The sequence below is a fragment of the Malaya genurostris genome, chromosome 1, assembly GCF_030247185.1.
Source record: "Malaya genurostris strain Urasoe2022 chromosome 1, Malgen_1.1, whole genome shotgun sequence".
NCBI lineage: Eukaryota > Metazoa > Arthropoda > Insecta > Diptera > Culicidae > Malaya > Malaya genurostris.
In genome coordinates, this window is record NC_080570.1 from 82,804,262 (window position 1) to 82,824,347 (window position 20,086).

The 20,086-nt window shown below is 33.9% G+C and overlaps 1 protein-coding gene across 1 annotated transcript in view; it reads left to right on the top strand.

Moving 5' to 3' along the window:
- LOC131440640 (homeobox protein homothorax-like) overlaps positions 1-20,086 on the top strand; it is a 256,640-nt gene that overhangs the window by 28,078 nt on the left and 208,476 nt on the right. Inside the window, exons 2-3 of the mRNA XM_058612100.1 lie at positions 3,412-3,662; positions 15,673-15,814. Of these exons, the coding sequence (XP_058468083.1) occupies positions 3,412-3,662; positions 15,673-15,814 (393 nt within the window). The remainder of the gene's footprint in view (positions 1-3,411; positions 3,663-15,672; positions 15,815-20,086) is intronic.

Here is a 20,086-nt window from a genome sequence, read left to right on the forward strand (position 1 = left end):
GTATTAATCTTTCCACTCTGAAACTTTGTCAAGATTGAGTTACACCCCTTAACTAAAAAAAGAAAAAAAAATAGGGCTAGAGTTAATTTTTTTTATTTGTTTATAAATTTTTAACTTTTTTCATTAAATTTTCTTTAAAGGCTGTTTTGTGGAATCGCTTATTTGAAAACAAAGGAAAAGACTCACATTTTATGTCTTGAACGAATTTTCGTATCTCTATTAGATTTTATAGTATAGGCTGTTGAAAAACGGCTCATTTTTTGTAAACGCGAAACTGCAAAAAATCATATCTCGAAAATTTCAAGTACCATATCAAAATAAAAAAATATGTGTCGAATATATATATATATATATATATATATATATATATATATATATATATATATATATATATATATATATATATATATATATATATATATATATATATATATAAATATATATTCATATATATATATATATATATATATATATATATATATATATATATATATATATATATATATATATATATATATATATATATATATATATATATATATATATATATATATATATATATATATATATATATATATATATATATATATATATATATATATATATATATATATAAGTTTAGCTCATAATCATTCTAGCCATTAAAATAGATATGTATTGATCATATTGTGATTTCAATTCAATGGTCACTATCGTTTAGTTCCTATATTGTTTTCGTTTGGTTTACGGTGCTAGGTAGTAAATTACTCATTTTACTACCAGACAAACGGAGAGGGTTGTGTTTATTGAAAGTAGAAAGGTTAGTGAGTGATGTCACAGACCTAACTGAAGGACGTTAATATGAATAAAACTGACATGCTTCTTTCACACTTCCGAATATAGATAATCGTTCAAATTACTTGAAATGTGTGAATTGTGGAACTTTTACTATTTCGCTTCCAGAATTGTTACGGTGCATCTAAAGTACGACATATTGACGAAATATTCTATCATAGAATTAAAAATCACGAGAAAATGAGAGTAAAAAATTACAGCAAACTATGTTACATTAGTTTTATGTTTCTCATATAGAAGGGCTATGCAATAACTGTGAAACCGACTTTTGAATCGAGGCTTGGAGGGCCGAATGTCATATACCATTCGGCTTAGTTCGTCGAGTACGTAAAATGTTTGTGTGTTTATGTAATAAAACTGTGTACTCGGCTTTCTCGGGGATGGCTTGACCGGTTTTCACAAACTTTGATTCAAATGAAATTCTTGGTCACATAGTCTGCTACTGAATTTTACCCGGAGCGAACTTCCGGTTCGGGACTAACTTTCAACTTTTAACCAAGTTTCACAAGCATAAGTTTAAAAGATCGCCACACGAATTTTTTTCAACTTCTTTGTATAGACGCCAAACAAAAACTAATCGTACGATATGCGTCAAAATTTGACAGAATGTGTATAAAAGTGTTGCCAACGTTGAGAGAATAAAAGTTTACCGATTGGACAAGCGCGGGAATTTAAAAAACAAAATTCCGGTTCTTTTTTTTATCATAAGGTATATTCTGTATATCAACTCTCCCGGGTTTGCAGTTCAATGAATAGGGCGCTGGTTTTACAAACCAGTTGTCGTATGTTCGAGCTACGATCTAGAAGGATTCGTAGTGTCCGTAGAATCGTAGCACTAGCCATGCAATGGTTCTGTACACTCTGAATCGGCTGCTGTTGAAACAGAAGGTCAAATTCCACTACAGGAATATAATACTAATACCATATGCACTCCTTTCGTTCAGTATCGAACATTCATATGCCATTCACGTTTAGCAAATGAAGGATTTTTTTTAATTTAATTATATATTAATTGCAGTACACTACTTAAGTTCTAAGATGCTGAGGGCAGCTCATTTATATATATATATATATATATATATATATATATATATATATATATATATATATATATATATATATATATATATATATATATATATATATATATATATATATATATATATATATATATATATATATATATATATATATATATATATATATATATATATATATATATATATATATATATATATATATATATATATATATATATATATATATTTAGGATAAACAAAACAACTAATGCATATTAACTGCATTAGGTTTTCTGATTGACTAAAATAATAACCATCTAGATTCAGAAAATCAATCAATTTTTGGGAGAATAAATTGATTTAGAGTATTCAGTACTTCAATTGCTGATGTGTTCAATACGTAGTACTTTCAAAAACAAAACTCTTAATAATACTAATTCACCTCATCATCATCATCATTGCACTAGTCTTAAATTGTTATTATTGTGAATCAATAACATTTCATTTGGAACATCTAAGGCTAAAGTCAACAATTGATATATTGCAATTATGAGATTGATGTGTTCTTGGTGTATGCTGGAAACATCGACAGGGAGTGTCCAGTAAACATTTCGTCCGAGAATCGGGAGACAGATATTTTCATAAGTTTCATTATATATCATATTGGACCTTCAATTGAATTAAAATTTACTCTGTCATCGATTCTGTCATTTCTGAATTGTTGACCACTATTTCCAGTATTTCCGGAATCAGAAACTGAATAATTTAGAATCCGGAAGTTGGATCAGTATAAAATTCATTAGCGTTCTATTGGACCATAACACATTTCATGTAAATCTAAGTTAGTGAACATCGGTTCAACCCATATGTGAGAAAATCAAGTACAAATGCCCATATGCTCATATACACATACACAGCGACGTTTTGATATCTCGATGAAATTATTCCAATGGTGTATAACATTCGGACCATGGTTCGAGAGTCGGCTTTCACAGTGATTGTATAGCCATTCTACAGTCTGTTACATAAGAGCGTGGTCACGATTACTCGCGATCGGTGAAGTGGAATGGTGTAATTTGTTTTAACACAGAGGGCATTAGTGTCCTTAATGTATTGTTTACAATTCGATATCTGCATTTTTCGAAATGCAGCTTCGAAGTAGTTTTTTTGTGCCCCACGTGTGTCTTTTGGGACCCGAAAGGTCCCAAAATGGATTGGCCCTCTCAGTTGCCCGATGTCAATCTAATTGAGAACGTTTGGGATCAAATGAAGATAAAGCTTGTTTGCCGAAGTCACATAATTTGGAGATCGTTGTCAGAAGAATACGCTCAAATTCCCGCTCAAAGTATGCCTCGAAGGTGTCATTGGATTTGCTTTATAGTGTTTACATGTAAATTTTTGATCTAATGAAACAATATTCAAAAGTATTTTCGTGTTGAGTCTTTTCATTTTCTCACACCAGTGATCACGCTCTTATATAACAGACTGTATGTAAGAAAGGCAAAAGATATTTATTTCATATATATTTTTAAAGTATATTATTTTATTCTCATTTTAGTACGATGACGGCCTGCACGGCTACGGGATGGACGGAAGTGCAGCGGCGATGTATGATCCACACGCTGGTCACAGACCACCGGGTTTATCTGGCTTACCTCCCCATCATTCTCCTCATATGAATCATGCTGCGGCTGCATCAGTCGGGATGCATGGTTATCATGGAACCTCTAGTCATGTATCACCAGCCACCAGTCATATGGGAGCAGTGCAGCCAGATGTGCACAAACGTGATAAAGAAGCTATCTATGGGTAAGTTTGTCATTGGCTTAATAAGTTAGTAATTAGCAATTTAAATAAAAGTATACCTAACGTAGGTTTCAGTACCTTTGCATACTCCGCATAAAAATCTTTTCGATGGTATTACTATTGGTAAATGTGCTGCACTAAAATAAATATCAAATGATTGTTATCTTTTCATAACATCAAATATTGTCATGCTATAGCATGCGTCGTTAAGTCTAATAGCTTATTAAAAAGTCATAACTCATTCGCTTATGCATTTGATTCGCCAGAAGAACCCTTCGTAATTATAACTTACAAAATTGTGAAAATTTTCAAAATTATAGTCTTTCCGAGTTCAGAAACACGCTTTAATTGAATGCTTCCTTATATAACTGACCTCTAGGACTGGAGTGCGAGAAAACTGATATATGCACCTCAAAAGATAACAGCGATTAACCAAAAATGCCTTAATAACATCTATTAAATTGAGGAAAACGCAATATAGTGTTATGTAGGAGATTCAATTATCAATCCGAGTTGTTCAATTATAGCTTGAAATAGTTTTTTTGCGTCCTTTTTTATATATGAACTTCAACTTTTATGAATATTTGGACGATAATTGTAAAGTATACACGGTATGTTTTCCCATTTCGTTTGACGAATCAAACAAACAAACACACCATATGGAAGAATATATATATATATATATATATATATATATATATATATATATATATATATATATATATATATATATATATATATATATATATATATATATATATATATATATATAAATGCAGAGGCCATCCTTTGTAGCATCACTTAAGAACGGATAGACGGATTTACATGATTCTTTTTTTGTTTCCATAAAGTTATTTTGTATGGAAATGGAATTTTCCGTTGAAAAAGTCGCCTATGTTTTCTAGATTATGGATATGTGTTTGGCGCATAACGAGTTGCATAAGTGTTTGGTCGTCGAAGGAAAGAATACTAGATCGTTAGAAAATCTTTTGGCGCGTAACGCGTTGTTTTCTGTGTAGATTTCACATGAGTACTTGATCGATGCGATTCGTCATTTTGAACCGCGTGTTTAAACCCGCATAGCGTTTTGGCTACCTGAGCAGCCATGGTCATCAGACGACTACGAAAATTGAATTAGTGACGATTGTCAAATCCAATTTGACAAAACAAAGTCGCCTGTATCTAAGTTAGCCGAGCGTTTTCATCTTCTCACTTTCGCTGAAAATGTTAAAGATTTCAATGTGGAAAAATCCTGGTGTAGCCGAAGTAGCAGGTAGTGAATATTAGTAACAGTTTATATTACCCACAAGCTACCAGGTCAATTCGATTACATGCAATGTGTAAAAAAGTTGGATGTTTTAGCGCATTTACTGAACATTCAAAAGAAGACAGTCAGAACTGTTTTTGAGTTTAACTTAATATTCGTTCTATGACTTAAACTTTTTTTTCTATTGCTACGAATCTATCGAGACGAGTCTGTATACTGATACCTTAAAACCATTATTTATGAGATCTGCTGTTCCCGTTCAATACACTGGTTCAAATGATAATACTAGTACTGGCACATTGACTGCTTATTTTCGCTTTACTGTAACAAAAGTATTGCACGTTTTGCACATTGATTCTCTGGTCTCTTATCGATGTACATAAATGGAGCGTCGCATTTCACGTAAATATACGTTCAAGAATATGTACATGAAATTCAATAAAATAAAAGAAAAATACTGACAGTGAGAGCGGCGACTTGATCCGAGAATCATTGGATCGCAAAGTACTAAGCATTAAGTCATTACAAATGGAATTTTCCGTCATTTGTCAAATTAAGTCTTAATGTATAACATCATATGTGGGAATGGATCACCTGTAAAATTAAAAATTTGTGTGTGTGAGTATATTTAAATGAATTCATTGTTCATTATCAAGTGAAAGAACAGTATATTGAATGCCGCTGTCATTTTTTTTCTTAACGCCCAGCAATTTATCATTCTATCGCTATATTTCTAATAGAACATTGATCTGACACGCTGCGTAACATCGATTCACTACGACTTTGCTATGGTATTAGACTAGCGGTGAGAGAGAAGAGAAGTAAAAAAAGAATTTTCCTCCTGGTGATCTAGAACAATTTAACATTCGGGTTGAAAAGTCCTATTGCGTCTGCAAATGCAATGACGACCTAGTTACGAGGGCAGCCATTGAAAATTTGCGAAATCAATTTGAATAAGAGAAACCGTTATTCCGATCCTGTAAACTTAGGAACGGTTTCGTATTCAACAGAAGAGAAGATCAATAAAGTTGTTTATATGACCATTTGAAAAGCGATTACAAAGAATGATCTATATATATATATATATATATATATATATATATATATATATATATATATATATATATATATATATATATATATATATATATATATATATATATATATATATATATATATATATATATATATATATATATATATATATATATATAACAGATCGGCTGAAAAGTTCGTATCGTTTCTATGAGAGGGCGCCACTAGAATTAAATCCATACCATTTTTAGTTAGTACCAACCTTCAAAAGATACGTGTATAAATTTGACAGCTGTCTGATTATTAGTTTGTGAGATATTGCATTTTGAGTGAAGCTACTTTTGTTATTGTGAAAAAAATGGAAAAAAATGGTATTTCGTGTGCTGATGAAACACTACTTTTTGATGAAAAAAAGTGCCGCCGATACCAAAAAATGGCTTGATGAGTGTTATCCAGACTCTGCACCGGGCGAAGCAACAATTCGTAAGTGGTTTGCAAAATTTCGTACTGGTCATATGAGCACCGAAGACGATGAACGCAGTGGACGTCCAAAAGAGGCTGTTACCGATGAAAACGTGAAAAAAATCCACAATATGATTTTCAATGACCGTAAAGTTAAGTTGATCGAGATAGCTGACACCCTAAAGATATCAAAGGAACGTGTTGGACAAATTATTGACGAATATTTGGATATGAGAAAGCTGGGTGCCGCGTGAGCACACAATCGATCAAAAACAACAACGAATTGATGATTCTGAGCAGTGTTTGGAGCTGTTATATCGAAATAAAACCGATTTTTTCGTCGATATATAACAATGGACGAAACATGGCTCCATCACTTCACTCCGGAGTCCAATCGACAGTCAGCTGAGTGGACTGCACGCGATGAACCGAACCCAAACTCAACAATCGGCCGGTAAGGTTATGGCGTCCGTATTTTGGGATTCGCATGGTATAATTTTCATCGACTACCTTGAAAAGGGAAAAACCATCAACAGTGACTATTATATAGCGTTATTAGAGCGTTTGAAGGACGAAAATTCAAAAAACGTACATCAAATCGTTCTGAGTACGTTTATGATAAAAAATGTCAAACTGTAATTTGGTGTTGCCAGATTTTAGCATTAAGGTGGCCAGTTCACGAAATATAAGTAGAGGCCTACGTATTATATGCATGAAAAATTCCAGTCTCGGATAAGAGATACGCTACTAGTTTACGGGTTCCTGCGTGTTGGAAATTCGGTATTATTCTTAATAGTTTCTATGCTCCGGATTGCTTGAAATACAATATGATTAAGGGGCAATCTCTGAAACGCTAGGGAATATAATCAATTATCTTCAACTGGAAAAGGCGCGAGCATTCCGTTTGTAATATCCATAGATATAAGTTCTTGGGTGCGCATAAACGTTTTCTAGAATAAAATGAATTTAAATGGCGGATATATAGAACATCTTCCGCGGCTGATTGTAAAAAAGACAACTTTCTGTTCCCACGATATCTTCCGGAGTTGAACTCAGATGCAAACAGAGGGAGCTTGTCTCAGCTTTATAAATTTATATGCATGTTGAATATTAGGCAAGTATACAAGAAAGTCTTGTGTAATGTTGATGTGTAATAAATTTTATGAATTTTCCTTAACTTGCATGCAAGATACACAACTTTGATTGATATCAATAAGGCAACAGTAATCATTCCAACCGATTCGATTCCTCCATTTCATCGATTCTGTTAGTGCAAGTGATGTGGCGTGTAGGAAGGAATTTAGGATAAAATTCAAAAATAAGTTTTCTCAAAATTTGAAAACAACGCGGAAAACTCTTTACTTTCGCTTGGGTTTTTCGCGCAAGGACGACGATTTTGAGGTAGTCAGGCACATATCTTCAATTGACTGCGTATAAAAGGGGAACCGTGGTCGAAAATCGATTATTTCAGGTGGAGCAGTCGTCAATAATAAGAGGAGACCATTTGCGTGGTATCAAACCTCAAACGCTCAGGTCATACTCTCATTTGAACTTCAGTCCTCAGGTGGAGCAGTTGGTAATGCAAGCAGACCTTTTGCGCGGTATAAAGCCTCAAACGCTTAGGTCGTGCTTTCATTTGGACTTGAATCGTCAGGTGGAGCAGTCGTCAATGCGATCATTTGGACTTCGGTCGTCATGTGGAGCAGTCGCTAGTAATAAAAGCAGACTTTTAGCGTTGCCAGAGCCAGTTTCCCTTCGAAGAAGATCGATTACATAATCCTGCTGGTGGTCGTTTGCATTGGAGCAAAATACAACGGAAAATGGACAACAATGTGGAACATTATGCAAATTCAACCCTTCTAATGGCTTTGAATGTTACCTAAAGAACTATAAAGATTGCTTCTTTCTAAATCGAAAATTAAAATTGTCAGTGTAGTGCAAATCTAAGATAATTTGATCAGTTTTCTGCAATTTTCACAGTTCTAAATTCACAACAGTGTTTAAAATCGTTTATATCCAGCAGTGTTTAATATCTTAGAAAATTATACAATTTGGCTCTTCTGGGATGCCTGATAGTATCTTTTACTAAAACATTGAAATCCGAAATGAAATAATCGACATCAGAATTCTTTAAGGTGCCATTTAGAACCATAATTTTATACCCAAAGAGTTATGCAAAATTTTACTTCACTAGACTGTATACGGCCCATATTTCAACCAGTTGTAGTTTGTAGTAAACTTTCTGCAGATTTGCTATATAAAATGTATAGCACCGGCTCAGAAGACATTCATTTCGAATTTGGCTGTCGTTGTCATCGTGTTCATTATGGTGCGATCGAGGAATCTCCAAGCGAAATACAAAGCTTCTAGAACGACACTACAACCAAATACAAATAATAATACCTCTAGGTCCCATGCATTCGGAGCGCCAATGTTTGGTTCACAGAATGATCAATTTAGCCTAGCCTGTTCAATTTAGCCTAGCAGAACACGTTATAATTGCGAAAATGAGATATATTTGTGGTTTTCAAACCTCACGCGGCATACAATACACAATAATACATGAAAACAAAAGTTGGTTGAAAATTACCATACAAATTTTAATGTTCATTTAAAATTTTGTTTCGCTGCGCAGCCGCAGAGGAAAGGAGAGTCTCGGAAACCTTGGGATAGACAACAAGGTTGATTTTCGAAGAAAGCTCAATCAAAATTTCAACTCCGTTGGTTTTGAACTTTGCAAAATATAGTCCATCGCAAGGAAGCATAACAAGGACGGTTTTGAGATCCATTTCCGATTCACCAGGTCAATTATGTAACATGATCAGTCTTCTTCTTGAAAGTTTTTAGGGAACCTAGATACCGCAACTCTGCAACAGCTCGTATGAAGCGGGCCCTATAAAACATGCACCATGTTAAGCAAAAGAAAAATGCCACTCTATTTTAAATCTTACTGTATCTTGGGATCCACTTGGTGTTTTTGTTCGTCTATATTACTGCCGTCTAAAACAGTTCGAAATGTCTGCAGTTAGTAAAAAAGATTGATCATCTTACCGCACTCAAGGTGCATTTTATAAGCAACTGAAAGATCCTGAAGAGTGTAAATGAGACTACAGTCATCAGCAAGTTCGCAACATTCGTACTGTAAATAGTTTTGAGGATTGTTGAGTGCAGCAACGCGAGGGACACCCATAATGTGCCTTCGAATTCATGTGTTCCAACGGCTCAACCTGGAAAAAAGAACCCCCGTATGCTGGCTTTATATTCAATGTATTTATTGATAATTTCCAGCATGGTATGTTATATCAGACAAAATGTTTTTTAATTACTAAATTACTAAGAATATAAAACGCTTTTTAACTTACTTGTATTGTAAAGTATTGATTTGACCTCAGGGATCAAAATACTAAAAAGTAACTATGGTGAGATAAATTCTACCCTTCAGCGTTGCCAGTTGTATGGAAAATTTGATAAAGTACCTTCCAAAGCATTCGAAGTGGTTCGAAGCTCTTTAGAACAATTTAGTGCACATTCCACAAACTTATTTCAAATAATGGTTTACTCAAGGGGAGGACACTTAGAACAAAGTGCCAATCACACATTTACACAATGCGTTGGTGCATTTATCAATATTGGCACTTCCGTTTTAATACAGTTGCACAGTTGCGGCACACAAAGGGCTCAGTTTTGACAAGTAGCTGTTTCATGGGGCACAGCATGGCACACTTAGACTCACAGTATATCACGTGTTTTTTAGAGGAACAATATAGTTTGTGCTAAGCGACTCTCCCCTTGGGTTTACTTCACTTTCCATTGCTCTGAGTTGTTTTTATTATTGCCGAGAACATAATTTTTCACCAGATTTTATGATTTGCGAAGCTTTTGGTACAAAAGCCAATGCTTCTACTTTCTTGAATGTCATATAAACATCTTTGTTCTCTATGTACAGTGAGCGAAATCCAGTGCACTGTACTCTTTTAAAAAAAATTGTGTAAGATGAAAAAAACAATATTTTGCTACGAATCCGGAAATACTTTCGACAAACCATTGATTGTTGCCTTTTCAAAATCTGTGGGTGTAGTTCTTGAATTAAGTGTAACATTGAAAGCTTTTGCAATTTTCGATAACTCATTGAGGGCACCTCGCTCGGGTTTTCACTGGTTGAAAACAACAATATTCGGACATGTTCTCTATGACAAACTTTTCAAAAGAAAAGAGACTTCATCTAAGTTTTTTGTGAATTCTTCTAAAATTACATCGAAATCGCTCTCAGACAAAGGATCCTTCGGATAAGAACCGATGAATCTTCGGGTTCTTTGACATATGCGCTTCTGTGTCAGTTTCGAGGTCATGGTTCGAGCCTGATAAAGTAATAAAAATGAAACATACAGCACGACTGAACTATTACAATAATTAATAGTTAATATTTCGGAATGTCTAAAATTCTTGTCTCTTAGAATCTAGTGTCAGTGACTAGTACATATGTGTGGGAAAATAGATGACTAATGAATACTTCTGGGAATACCGTGGAAGCTTCATGATGTATTTCACAACATCTTTTCTACGACTGCCTTAGCTTCGAATGGCCAATGGACATCATGTTAGGCAAATGGTACGCAGACAAATTTGGTGCGCAGTACATATTTTGCAAACTATATATCTGTGTATAAATGTTTATATAAGTGGTGAATGAATCCATCGAATGACAGTTTCGGTTTACCTTTATTTGTCAATAATATTTCATTAGTTTCCGAACTGTCATTTCGACATTCAATTACACAGCACGAAAAATGAATAATTCCAAAGTAGTTTTCCTACAGCGATTTATGCTTTAGCAATTAAAGATTGACACTGCTCATTTCAACAAATAATTACGAAGTGCAATTACGTAAAGTAATAGTGACTGCCAACGACAATTATAAAATTTGAGAATAAACACTTTGCATCATTTTGCTATTATATTTCATTATCGAATTTTAGGGCCGCATACTTTGCCTCGGCTTAACCCTGGCAAATAATTTGGTTTAACAGTTGATATTCAGTGGATATGTGCCATTCAACAAACCCAGAATTCACCATATTTCGACTTTTTGTCGTATTCCACCATTTGACGGTTAACGAAGCTAAGATAAATTTCTTGAAAAATTTTATAAATGATTTTGGGACTATGTACACTTTAGATAACCCCCCTCCCCTCTCGTAAACAAACGAAGAGTTTTGAGAGGCTCCTCCTCCTCCCAGAGAGTCTACGTGGAAGAAAATCACCAATAATATTGAAAACATTATTGAAAATCCAATCACAAAGCATGTTCCATGAAGCTGTTTCAAAAATTAACCCAGTTGTATACCTGAATATTATACACAGAAGTAACAGGAGCACAGGATTGCGCTTGTCTAGCGATCTCAGCAAAACCAGCGAACATAAATCAGTGCACAAGCAAAGCGTCTGCTAGATGCTCGGGCCAACAAAATCTTGCATTCTTGTTGCTTTTCAATCAAATTCATGCTAAATGGCGTTTGATTGAGTGTAATCGAAATAGTGCATGAGTGTCAATAAACCAGCTGGATAAAAAACCAAATTATAGTAGTTAATATATAGCACGCATAATTGAATTTTCATTGCGTTTTGAGAGCTGTAAGAATTACATCAGTTTGATTACGAGTCAAGATGATAATTTTCATACCTTCATCAAATATTTCTTTTTACCTAGTATTCATTTTATTGCAAATATCAGTTTTCGCTCATTGGCAATATAGTTTCATAAAAATATTGACAACTCTTGTACATTCGAAAAGTAGGAATCACAGAACACAACTTAGTTTCGCTTGTGTTTTTTGCTGCTACTGAAACCGTACACGGCACATGGTGTACAAAATCAATGGGAAAAGGTAAACCGCATTCACTAGGATAATAAGAGATTTATTTGAGTTGAATGTGTTTAGTTGTTTATAAACTGATAAGAAGATAAAAGAAGCATATTACAAACTTTTTGAGACATCACCGCGAGATGACTCTCGTTTGACGAAAGGCGCACAAAGTGTATCTGTCACATGCTTGTGTACCCTTCCCTACAGCGCTAACGTTCCGCACCGAGTCGTGGCACCTATGAAGTTGTACATCGTATATGTTAGCGACGACACTTATTCTGATTGGAAATCGATTTTATTAAATCAAATGAATGTATATGAGAAAATCAAATTAACTCTTTTCTTGATTCTATGTAAATACACTGAAAAATGGTTTGGAACGAAATGATTTGACAGTAATTGCGAATTGTAACACTATTATTTATGGCCCTTAGAACTGTCGATGTAGAATATCAATGTTGAATATCGATGTATTGTCCATTGTATGTATGTATTTTTTTTCGTTGTGTTCATATTTTGATGAATTTTTCGCACTTATTTGAAGAGAAAGCCGTACTGCGAACGGAGGGAACAATGAACATAATCAAAAGTTCAAAAGAGCGGTTCTAACGGCTACAAAATTACGGATTGGTTACTTTATTTCGGATTAGGTTTTACCTTTCTCTATAGAAAGGTATTAGAACGGCTGGATAAACCTTAATTTAGCTTTGAAAAAAAAAATGAGAAGTTCCGTTTTGAGTTTTCGACCACTATTTCCGGTACTTCCAAAACCGGCATAGCTAAGATCGTTCGTTTGGTCACCTACTAGCATACCCTATAAATTGAAACAGTTTTGAAACAAATTTAAAAGAATTTTTACGTTTTGCCTATCTCATCGGTTCAGCCATCTCCGAGAAAAGTGAGTGCATATTTTTGTTACACACATACACACATACACACACGCACACATACACACACAGACAGACAGAGAGATAGAGAAAAAATTGCTCAGTTCGCCGAGCTGAATGAACATTCGGTTGAAAAGTAAGGGGGGAAAGGCAGAATGACTATGGGCTCAAAACTTGGGTCGAAACTGTTAAAAATTGAAAAGGTTATGCTCTTTTGTTCTCATTCAATATTCAAGAAAAAGTTTTTCAGTAAATATCTCAGTAATATTAATGCAAACATGAGTTATATGTGAAAAGCATTTTAGCACCATTAGGTGGATAAAAACGGTTTTTTTTGCATTATCGCTTTATATGACATGGTTGCGATTTCCAGAACCGGAAGCCAGATCTGAATAAAATTCTTCATCAACTTATAGAAACATTATAATTTTTATTTAAATCTGAGTTTGCGAAAATCAGTTTAGCCGTTTCTGTGAAATTGGAGTGATTTCCGGTTTGTAGCATACGAGCACTTTCCCGGTATTTCCGAAACCAGGAACGATGATCCGGTATACCCAAAATCAACCATATCTACCTGATTAAAGAATTATACGGCTATTTGAATGCATTGGGTTTGATTTTTCCGTATCATGTATAAAAACACTCTCCTGAAAATGAAAGTGAGAAAAAAATGCAAAAGGATCTTCTTCAAGATGTCTTACGTTTTCATACAGAATTCCTGAATTTATTGTGGATTACTTCTGGTAACTATAGGATAAACAGGATTTGTAGATTTTGCTAGAAAACGTCCGAACAAACTTTCCTGTTTCTATTTAAAGAACAGTTTTTCTAGAATTCCACTGTAATGTTATGAGTAATATGAGAAAGACATAATTTCTGCATTAGGCAAAAAAGGCTATTTTGAAAACCACTGGGATTCAGTTTTGAAAACTACTACTTCGGGTTCGCAATGGTTATGACGAACATGCCTGGTTCGGTACATGTAATCTTATAGGTGACGTAACCGACAAAACCTAGTTTTTTCAATACGCTGTATTATGTCGTGTATCGATTAAAAAATCTTGGATGCATTTTCAAGTTACCATCAAAGTATTTGATCAATCAATCCGAATAATTCGTAAGAAGTTCGTCAGAAATTAGCTTCATGAAAAAAATTGTTTTAATTAAACTATTTAATTGAAAAGGGAAATTAGGAATATCTTTTTTTTTATATATAGAAGAAGATAAAGTTTTAGACCACATTTTTTAGTTTGATGTATTTTATGCACTTCAATGAGATGAGCCAAGAGTTAGCAGTTTTGTTTTCAATTAAATAAGAACTAAAATGTAGTTACACAAACTATCCTGAGGAACATGTGCATAAAAATTTTATTTTAAGGTAATTTTCAGTAGATTATCTCTCTAATAAAACTGAAACCTAGAAAATAGTAGATATTAAAATGATACTATTTAGGACCTCTTCTAAATCCAACTAGTGGTGTAAAAATGTCTTTCTCGTGTCATTCAAACAGTCTTATTAAAATGTATATTTTTACGTTCACGGTTTTGGCACCACGTGGGTAACCAGTTTATTCAAAGTACACATGACTCATTTAATATTTTTACGTTTCGTCTCCGAGTCATCAGTGCATCAGCAGATTATGTTGCACAGCTAATGCCACCCTAAGGATCAACATAATCCGCTGAGCACAGACGTATGGTTAATACTTAGAACGAACGTTACGACAGGATATATGTTGCACTTTGGTGCAAATAAGCGTTTTTCATTAGTCTAATTTCTGTCACAAATTTGGGCTGATTGCTAACATATAGTTCACAAAAGCGTATCAGCAAAAATATATTTTAATGCATTTATAGATTTGAGAACACACACACACACACATATATATATATATATATATATATATATATATATATATATATATATATATATATATATATATATATATATATATATATATATATATATATATATATATATATATATATATATATATATATATATATATATATATATATATATATATATATATATATATATATATATATATATATATATATATATATATATATATATATATGTATATATATATATGCATACAGTGAACTGATTTATATTCAAATAGAACTAGTAATAATACGATGCCATTCTAAAATTCCACTCAAGATTAAATTTTTGGCTACGGCACAAGCACTAAAGAGATAACAATAATAGTTGCTTTTTGATAATGATGGAATGCTACCGTGACAGTAATGACTGTTGAAACCCTCAGATATCTAATAAGTAAACATTCACCTAACACGAAGGTGCGATCTTATCGCTTGAAAAGTCTTATCAGTGTGTTATCTTCCGCTATATTCTACCATATATATCATGCGAGTACCATATACGTTGTATTGATTGTAGATGCTTCCATTAAATCAAATCGCTATCAATTGTATACTAAGAATAATTAGAATTTTTTTTCGTCTAATTTGTTTTACTTGATTTTTTCAGGCATCCGTTATTTCCACTGCTAGCACTAATATTTGAAAAATGTGAGCTAGCGACGTGTACACCTCGAGAACCAGGTGTAGCAGGCGGTGATGTGTGTTCGTCCGATTCTTTTAGTGAAGATGTGGCTGTATTTAGCAAACAGGTAAGCAATTTTATTTATGTCGTTTTCGTTTTTAAATTGCACTACACCGGTGTAGCGAAAGCTGCACCTAAACCGTTCGTTTTTACCAATTGCACTACACCAGTGCTACACTGTTTCTGCACCGATACCACTGGTGTAGCACTCATCAAAAGTTTGGTGTAGCTCTGTGCAATGGAATCGTTAATTGTAGTCAATGGTTACTGTTTATGTTTTCGTCATTTTTGTTCGTTTATTCATGCCTCAGTGTAGCACTGCACCGGTGTAGTGCAAATTAAAAACGAAAACGCCATTAGATTGGCCATGGAGAATAGATCAGAGATTTTTTTCATTGTATTGTTAATTATTCAAATAAATTATATTTAGTGTGCCATGTGGAGTTCTTTTGAACCATTGAATTTTTGGTATTGTTTTCAATTTTAAAGATATTTCAAATATTTTCAAAGCTTAGTTTCAAATTACACAGATCTGGCTGCATTTATACAACGAAAAATTGTGTAATTAGATAATGTAATGGCAAGTGATTTGTTCATAATGGAAAGTCAATTTTCAGACTTTGTTTTTAGCGGCGGTGTTTCCGTCGCATGACATCCAAATGAAACGGTAACGAAAACCATGATCGATCAAATTAGAATCAGCTGTCTTTGACAACCTGCAGTACTAACAACGTTATTTGGAATTGATAGTATTATCTATTGTGTTACATGTATGGTCGAATAAAATATTAGAAATATCGATTTGAAAATAATTGATAAGGCAAAACTTTTATCAATCATTCGAGATAGTTTATTCTTTAATTGAAACCTATAAGGGTACAAAAGAGACAAAAACGTAACGTAAGCAAATGCATCCATATTCCATCACTAAAAGTATCGTTGTCTGATACAATTTTATTAGATCTTCCGGATGAGCACCCCAGCAATAGCTTTGAGTCCAGTAACTGAAACCACGCCATCATCTGCCAATTGTCTTAGTTTACATGTGGTTACTAGACAGCTGTCAATGTCATTCACGTAGAAATTATAGAGGACCGGACTGAGGCATGAGCCTTGCGGAAGAGCCATGTAGCTGAATGTTGCCATATCGCCATGTGAAAAATACATGCATTTCTCTGACAAAAGGAACCATTATTTGCAGAAGGCTCCCTAATAATGCGTAGGAACAGAATCTGAGCAAACTATCCTCGCAAAATAAAATATCCATCGGTTCGAGTATTCCTTACTCTCATTTCCTACGTTACGATTCCTCATTCGTCTGGCCGTATTCCAAAGAGTGCTCATTGAAGTTTCTCTTGACAAACCTTCGACAAAATGTCTCAAATACCTACATTTCTTGGCCCGAAGTATACTCTTGTACTAGGTTTCTAAAGTCAAGAATTTTTCAAAATTCTGAGGAGTACCTCCTCCTCGTTTTAAAAACGCCTTGAAAGCATTTTGTTTCGCGTATTTAGCATCTGAGCACTCTTTGTCCGTTTCACATTCACCAACAGGATTACTGAAGTTTTGAGAAATTGTAGAATGGATTTTCGCAGCATTCAATATTTCTTATCTCTAAAGACCATCATAATGGTATTCCTCCCAATAGCTAGAACTTTTTTGAAACAGTTATCAGCTCAATGGCCAGTTTTCTCTGGTTTTGTATCATTTGATGGATAATTTATCATCCGCCACAAATGATTCAATCACTCTGCAGTGGAATTGTCGAAGCATCATGCCAAAACTTGATTCACTTAAAGTTTTGTTGCGTGGTCAAAAATGTGATGTATTTGCTTTGTGCGAAACATGGCTTACATCAAACATAGCCTTAAAGTTCAATGACTTTAACATAATACGTCTCGATAGAGACTCTCCGTATGGCGGAGTGCTTTTAGGAATTAAGAAATGTTATTCCTTCTATAGATTAAACATTCCTTCGACTTCTAGTATAGAAATTGTTCCTTGTCAAATAAACATTAAATAAAAGGACTTTTTCATTGCTTCGGTGTATATTCCTCCAAGAGCTCATGTTGGACAACGACAGCCTAAAGAAATGGTCGAGGCCCTCCCTGCTCCGCGATTGATTCTTGGAAATTTCAATTCGCATGGAATTATGTGGGGTTCTGTTTACAATGATAACAGTTCATCCTTAATACACAGCTCGAAAAAATCTTGTTATTTTACATTTTATAAGATGCACATAAATGGATCATCGTATTTCACCCAAATTTTTATTCAAGAACATGTAAAATTGTGTTATTTGAAAATTATATGGTTTGATTTCGAACGAAATAAAAAAACAAAAGATCGTTAGCAGCTGCGCGACTTGAACCGTGAAACATTAGATCACAAGCACATCGGTTACTCGACTGAACCACAGAGCTCATATCTGTTCATTGAATAATTAATACATATAAATCCATACAGCGGCACTTGGTAGCCGAGTGCAAATTACGTTCGGAGCGTGTAAAATTCTGTGCTAGTGGAATATTGCGTCATTTGGAAAATTATGTAGTTGTGAATTGTATCGTTTGAAGAATTCTGTCACCTATAAAATTCATAATTTTTTTCTGTGTACATAATATTTGCGACAATTTCAACATTTTTGTCTTGGTATTACATTTTTTGTGGAATTTGGCCTTTCCATTTCAACAGACTTCGTAGTCGATTCTTAGTGTACAGAATCATTGCATGGCTAGTACTATGGATCCTACTGACACTAAAAATCCTTACAGGCCGGGGCTCGAACATACTGACAACTGGCTTGTAAGACCAGCGTCTTATGCGTTGAACCGCCAACCTGGGACAATTTCAACATGACAGTATTGAATATGGGTAGCATGACACGGATTCCAAGACCTCCTGCGCATCCAAGTGCATTAGATTTATCTCTTTGCTCGATTTCAATTCAACTGGATTGCACCTGGAAAGTATTTCATGATTTACACGGTAGCGATCATTTGCCAATCATCATCTCAATTAACAGTAACAAAGGCATTGCGAATTCAGTTAATATTCCATATGATTTGATAAAAAGTGTTGACTGATTACGTACTTTATACCATTATATCTCCGGAGCCGAATCTTAGATTCGAATAAAAGGGTCGTCTATATGAATAGACTACTTTTGACCTTTGTTCGGATAAAAAAAAATGTGCTGTTCTTATTTAATATTTAAAGAAAAGTTTTTTGAAGAATCGCTTAGTAATATTAATGAAAACATGTGTTATATGAGAAAGGCATCATAACACCACTAGGTAGATCAAAACAATTTTTTTAATTCAATTTCTCAGAAATGCCTGGATTGATTTTCACAAACTTAGATTGAAATGAAAAGTATTATTTTTTTTTCTTTATTTAGCTCATAACTATTTCTATTTAAATATTATGTTAGATGCTGGTTAAACGAACTGTTATCAGCTTTACCGGTTACCAGTTCTCGGTTCCGGAAATAGTGGTCGAAAACTCAAAATCATTTTCCCAGAGACAGCTGAATAAATTTTCACAAACTCAGATTCAAACGAAAGATTTCACGTTACCATAAACTGCTATCGACTTTTGTTTCAATCGGACTTCCGGTTCCAGAGCAACAGCGTGCAATGTGTTTATAATTTCAAACCGTCTAAATGACAATGCAAAAACCGAAAAAAATCTTTAATCGGGACACCAAACTGGAATGGATAACGTCATTCTATTTAATGCCCAAACAAACCTTTTTGTAATTATTCGAAGAACAGTGTTTTGAGGAAGCCCTTATGAAAACACGAGTTATTTGAGAATGACACCACTAGGTGGATTAAAAAATTTTTTTTATTGAACCCGAACCCGACCCATATCCGCAACCCGTTGGGTTCGTATTCGGATCTAACTTTGGGTAGTCGTACCTTAATCTTTATATGCAAACCCGAACTCGAGCTCGACACTTACTGGTTTAGAAATTAAAAACTTTTGTCCATGCACTACAACAATGATAACTACGCAATGTTTTTACAGCGTATTATTTTTTTGTTACATTTCTAGATATTTAATATCATAGTCAGAAAAACATTCCAATCAGATAATGGTCTTGATAAAATGTCCGTCCCCATGTTATCATATCAATGTAATATTATTTTATATACAGTTATTCTATATCCTCATTGTGAAATTATTCAAGTATTTGCTCCTTCTTTGTGTATATCCTACTGAAAAACGTTTATTTTTTCATCGCTTTCAATTGTACGATAGATGATCTACAATTCGAGTATCATCAAGCCGACGAGAATGCATTTGTGAGGGTTCCGCATTTATTTTAATCATG